Genomic DNA, 6732 nt, shown 5'->3' with positions numbered 1-6732 from the left:
GTAATCATTTATCGTATCTACATCATCGTTTCTGGACTCCAGTATGGCACGGTCTTGGAAAAATTTAGGATCAGTCTCTTCGAAACAAACTCCCATAAATTTCTTGACGATCGTTTTTATAGGATCTTACAGTCTTTAATCAACAGATCATCAGGAATATCAATCACGGCTTCACCACTTCCATCGTCATTTATCGTTCCATCACCAATGTCTAAGATCCACTTTGTAAAGGCAGCTCGTTCAAGCATCGCACGGCTATTATCTCCAGCTATAAGTCGCATGTTCTGTGTAAGTCTCAACACTCTACATTTGTACCACAGAGGTGACAAATTCAAAGTGGCCATAAATATCTCTGTCTTCCCGGCATTTGGAATCACTGGCAATATTTTCCTGAAATCCCCTCCTAAAACAATGACCTTGTCACCAAAGGGCTTATCAACTTCTAATATATCACGCATCGTTCTATCTAGAGTCTCGAAACAGTCTTTACTCATCATCAACGCCTCATCCCATATAATGAGTTTAGCAATCCTTATCAGGTCGGCAAGATTCGACTCCTTCTTGATTGAACAGAAGGTAAACTTATTAACCACGATAGGGATTGCAAATCTTGAATGCGCAGTTCGTCCTCCTTCTAATAACAACGCAGCAATCCCGCTCGATGCAACCTTAAGAACAACATCACCTTGGGAACGTAGAGCAGAGCCTAATAGACTCCACAAATAATTTTTACCAGTACCTCCAGAACCACAAACAAAGAACATACCTCCTTTGTTCTTATTTACTGCTTCTAGGATCTCATCATAAACACTTCTCTGTTCGCTGGTTACAGTGGCTAACATCTGCTCGTTTCTAACTCTAAGAGTTTCGCGATTGTAATTCCTCTCATCCCGAATAAGAGGATTATCACGTGACTCCAGAGTAATATCTTCAGGAACCGGCATAGGTGTGAATCTTTTAAGGATCTCCCACTTACACGTAAAAGAAGTTCTATTTCGACCAGAGTAAAGTCTTTAACTTGCTCCTGAGATAGACTAACAGCTACACAATTTCAAAAAAAATACAAAAGATAAATTGGCTATCAATATCTTAAAGATATATAAAAACAACAACGCAAACAATAACTATACGACTTACTTTGATCCCTGGCAGCCTTTCTGTAATTATATATGATGTCATCTGATTATACCTGCCATGTAGCATCCCAAACTCTAAAAGGAATGGTTATACTATGAGTAGTGAGCAGGATCACAAAAAGACGACGGAGATAATTGGCAGAAAGCCACAATCCGGCCTCATTGATGGCCTCAATATATTCTTTGTCATCATTCAATAATCCATACGCATAGCAAGCGTCTTTGAACGAAGAATGTGGACTTTTTTGACCGTTTTTATATCGTCAAAACTACGTGGTCATTTGACTAAATTAAACAGAAGCCTTAAATAATACGCTTCACCTGGTACGTACGTGATTCTACCAAGAGCAACTCTCCTTGATCGTGGCGTCCATATCCTGTTTGGGTTATTCCACACAAATCTCGTAGGAAGTTGCGCATAAGTTAACGTCCTCGCCAGTTCATACTTATCGTTGCACTCCATCCAAGCAATGAATTTTGACGTACCAACTGAGACACGATTAATAACCTCGTCACCTGGATCATCCTCGTTGTATATGACCATTTGCTGGTTCGGTAAATGAAAGGGTAGTTTAACTACAAAAACCGTGCGATGGTGAGTATGATTACCAAAAATTCTCCACGTAGACTCCGAAGGTGCTACATACCTATATAGAAAGACATTATTAAATAATGGAAGATTGGAATTTCAAAGATATAAATTATGTGAACAAACTGTTTAAAACATACCTACAGTTGAAGTGTTTCTTAATCTCGTTTTCTTTATTATCAGTCTTGATAGTTGCACGGATGTAGTCAGCACCTTTATGAATATATTTGAATAGATACTTTACTGATCGAGATTGTACACACGATTCGACGTTGATATGAGCCCTATAAAGCAGTGTGAGGCTCCTATTATAAGGAACCACAAATCCATTATCACATTTAATACCCTTTTTAACGATAACTTTCTTGTCATTACGTCGCCTGTATATAGGATATCCAACATCATCTATTTTAGTGATCGGACTGAAAGGTTTTGGAAAATACTTTGTACATTTTCCTTCAGCCATGCAAACCCTATCCTTATTCAAAGCACCACATGGTCCATGCATCATGACATCTCCTACTATCTCATACAGCGCTGGATCAATATCCTTGTCAGGAATCTCAGCACATATTATCTTATCAATGTCATCACCAGTTGGTAGCTTGTGACCAGCCTCTAAAAAAAGAACGATGTGTGCATGAGGTAGTCCCCGTTTTTGAAACTCAATCGTGTAGATCGCTGCAACGAATAAATTGTAGTTTTTAAAAGATTAGTTAGCATGATCATCTAGCAATGGTATGTACATTATCTTGCTAAACGAAATAAGATACTTAGTTTAATAAAACATACCGGCTTTTACGACACCTAACACATTTTCTTTGGTGAGCCTGTGCATGAGATCATCTAGTTTCATCTTGAACACTCGCGTACATATATCTGGCCTATCCTCTTGCTTCAAGTTATGTCTTTTTAGGTGCCTGGTAATCTCAGGCCATTTGGGATTACACGTAAAGGTTATGAAAAGATCCGGAAAACCAAAATGCTGGCAAGTAGTCATCGCATCTAGATAATATTGCACCATATACCTTGTACCACCAGTATAAGAAGAAGGTATAATAATACGTTTACCCTTGTCAGAAAGATCAGTGTCACCTTCATCAACAGTTTTCTTTATCTTGTCATAATTTTCACAACGAAGTTTAGGCTGATTCATTGATATGAAACGTAGTCTATTAGTCTCAATTATAGTGTACGCATCCACTAAGAACAGCTGGAACAATCTTTCAGATAAAGGGATGATTGGTGACTCGCCAACCTCTCTTGTATGCGGTAAGCAAAAAACTCTCTCATAGTAATATGCAACCTTTTCCTCCCTTGGGTATCTACAAAACCAATATCGATACCATGTCTGAACCCGTCCTCGCCATAGGGAAACAATAATGGATATTGCAAAGGCAGATACGCAGGATGTAGTTCACTGATCCTTTTGAGATTCCTAGTCTTTTTACACTCGATGATGATATCACGTGCATCTATCTCATGATCGAAATCATTATGTATCAATGCAGCAACTTCATTATTAGCTGGTAGATTCTCAGTCCTTCCATCACTTTTCCTGTCACACTTTAAAATTATTCTTAACCGGCTTGTATCATCGTTAGGATCAAACCTTTCTCGAACGTTTCGTAATGCATCCACATGTTTGTTATGTTTATCTAGCATATTTTTTTATTTTCTCAACAACCTTCTCTCGCAATTTATCAGCCGGTCCCGTTTTCCTATAAATTTTTTAAAATAAATTCTTATAACAGTTAGAACCACATAACATTTAATAACAATACATATATGTTTTAAATTTGATCTCAATGATTAAATTAAATATAAACCAAAAAAATAATAATCATACCCATAAGCAGCTATTCGGTTAGATGTTTCATTTGCGGTATCATATATATATAGCTGTAAAAAGGCTGGTTTTTTTCCAGGAGGTGGTAGCAAATCCCCTATAGAATGGTAGTTCTCCCCACTCATCTGGAAAATGTAAGGACCTTTCCCGTCGTTGATTTCTTTATTTATTTTTCCTCCAAGAGAAGTGAAAGAAAACATCATATTATACGCCCGGATAAACTCACAAAGTGATCACGCAAATCACCATCATTACACATCAATGCTAATAATGAATTTGGAGGGGTTTTAAGAAGTGGAAGAACGACTTTACCCTGACCACAACACATGGAGAATATAGGCTTCCCACGACGATATCGTTTACCCAGCCTCTCTCCATACCACATATAAGCCTTACAATTACCACATATATATATAGGATCACCATCGTCGTAATAACCTGATTAGAATAATATTCATTGCTTAGTATTAATTACACGATAGTTATATATTATGTATTAAATGAGTATATTAGTCCAATGAAAACCATAACCTCCATCTTTTAGACCAGGACTAACTGATTCCAATAAATCTGTTCTATTAACAACGGTCTCGGTTGCATTCTCATCACAAAAATCAGATGATTTAGCACGTTTTTTGGGTCTTCCTTTCTTTTTATTACCAGGCCTCGGTTTTTCCATATCCTCACTTTCCGAGATAGAGTCTTCATCATTATCCCTATCGGACTCAGAATCAGTAGCAATAAAGCAAGCAAACTCTTCGGTGTTGATAGAAGTAGCCAAAAGATCTGTTTGCTTTTTTAACGGAAAAAATATAAAGTGTAAAACATGCATATAATTATTAATCTACATTGTAATTACTAAAAAAGAAGATCAAACCAATAGCTTCTTCTCTTTTTCTCCTCTCACGCATGATATGCATTCTTCTCTGCTGTGCATTACGAATTCCCTGGGGTGTTAGATCAGGAACTTCATTGATATTGTAACGAAACAAACCTCCAAGTTGGTCAATATCGGTTACACTGGTAGGAGCATATCGTGCGTTCTTAGCATTACCACCTACAAATTCCAGTTAATAGTAAGCAAATTTCTAACACGTGAATGTTTTAAAAATGTAATTTACCTAAAATAACACCTTTATTAAGAGCAATCGACGAAGATGAACCTTTTTTCCGAGGACGCCCAAGCTTACGTTTCATTTTTTCTGGTGAATAGCACGAAAAAAAAATGTGTGATCTAAATACACAATCATTAACAAACTATATATAATATTATATTGCGATAATGCAAAATATACATTTTAGCTTCTCATAATAAAATAAGATTTTGGTAATAAAAAGAATTTCGAAATAGAAAACCTCACGATAATGTTAACATTACTTATTCTTCACGATAATATGCCTATCTTCTCTATGCACCATAATACTTCAATATCGAAAAGTTACATTTTTCGTGATAATGTTAGAATACTATTGAAACACTTCTACATTACAATAACGCGGACCTATAAATAATTATTTATTATTCCAAATATGCAGAGTTAATCCTAAAAATATACCTCTACATTACAACAAATATATTATCCTTATATTTTTACGAAAACCGAAAAGACTATCGTTATATTTCTTAGAACTTGAATATTATCCCAAAAAAATATGGTTATTTAACATATCATCTCAATAAATTATATCACATATTTTTGCGTGGACAATTATACTATAATTCGTTACGCATGCGTTTTTGGGGATCCAATTCTATCGTGAGAGTTTCCAACGTTGACAACCTTACCGATTAAATCTGTTTTTTTATAAAAAAAATGAATATCAACTAATCAATATAGTAATTGAATGACAAATCAGTAATGAAAACTACACCGAATACTCACCCACACAGAAGTTAAAATCAATAGTCCCATTCATAATATCTTCGAAAACAACGAACGAAAAATAACCGTTGATATCTAAAGTATAAGAGTTTGCACATGTTGTATCACTGGTAAGTTGGATCATATAAGGATGTGTACTTGGCTTAAATTCACCAGTAAGAGGCAATAGATTAAAATTTATTAGAAGAACCCAATCTCCCTCGTTACATATCCACGAATACTTATCATAAAATTCAATCGGTGCAGTTACATAAATCTTCTGTCCCTGAAAAGTAAAGAATCAAACATTCAAACATTTATCATTACAAAAACTAAAATATAATCATGAAATTTATGTGTTATACCTTCCAATCCCCCATTATAAAGTCTAACGTGAGGTCACATTCAGGAAATCTTTTAAATTGCCGTAAGACTTTCAACTTAGTCTTCCATATATGCTTGGTAGGATCAAGTTCGGAAATTCCAAACAGATTTTGATCATATTTTTTATGTACGGCGATAGATAGGAGATAAGCCATTTAAGTTAAACGCAAACCCAGAGCCTCAAATCAATTACAACGATTACGTCCAAAGGTACCTTAAATAAACATAGCAGAGACAATATTTAAACCAAACTTTTATTTCTTATTTATACAATTTAAAATAAAAGGATATATCGAATATCTTACATTTTTGAGATACCTTAATGCTTAATTTACATTTTTAGGATAACATATACTTTGATAGAAAATTTCATCTCTTGATACATTCATTCCAGTTCGGGATGACAGGGATACCCTTTCCGATTTGTATTAGGGATCTATTATATTATATTATTATAATTATTACAATTTTCCGATTTGTATTAGGAATATATCGGAGGTGAGCCATTTGCATCGTTATATATAAAAACGATGTATTAGCATTACCGAGTTATATATGACGACTACTTTTTAGGTTTTATAAGCACTACATCATGTCGATCGCTGCTTGTCTTTTAGAAATGAAAAACATGACTTACACCAAATGTCTCCGATATAACTCCATCAAATCAACTACGCCGTATTCGTGTGAAAATACTGCGTATTTTCGAGCACATCGGTGAACTTGACAACACTCTAGATTTGGTATTGGTTGATAAAAAGGTATTCCGGTGACTCTATATTTTCCGTGCATATCACTTCTCTGATATACATATTTTTGTTTTTATAGGGTGATTAAATACATGGATCAATATCAAAAGGGTTTATAGACAGTTTTACATCAGAAGTGAAGCAGGGAGATTCAATTATTCTG

The 6732-nt window shown here is 35.1% G+C and overlaps 1 protein-coding gene across 1 annotated transcript; it reads right to left on the bottom strand.

The window, feature by feature from the left end:
• Window positions 1-116: 116 nt before the first annotated feature.
• LOC112085395 lies at window positions 117-2881 on the bottom strand. The gene is made up of 5 exons (XM_024154608.1): window positions 2518-2881; window positions 1866-2406; window positions 1469-1783; window positions 767-954; window positions 117-706 (listed from the first exon to the last, which is right to left on the bottom strand). The coding sequence occupies exons 1-5, from the start codon at window positions 2879-2881 to the stop codon at window positions 117-119; spliced, it is 1998 nt and encodes a 665-aa protein (XP_024010376.1).
• Window positions 2882-6732: the final 3851 nt, after the last annotated feature.

This window comes from Eutrema salsugineum, unplaced genomic scaffold (genome assembly GCF_000478725.1).
Source record: "Eutrema salsugineum unplaced genomic scaffold, Eutsalg1_0 scaffold_3, whole genome shotgun sequence".
NCBI lineage: Eukaryota > Viridiplantae > Streptophyta > Magnoliopsida > Brassicales > Brassicaceae > Eutrema > Eutrema salsugineum.
This window is presented reverse-complemented; position numbering and strand designations above follow the sequence as displayed.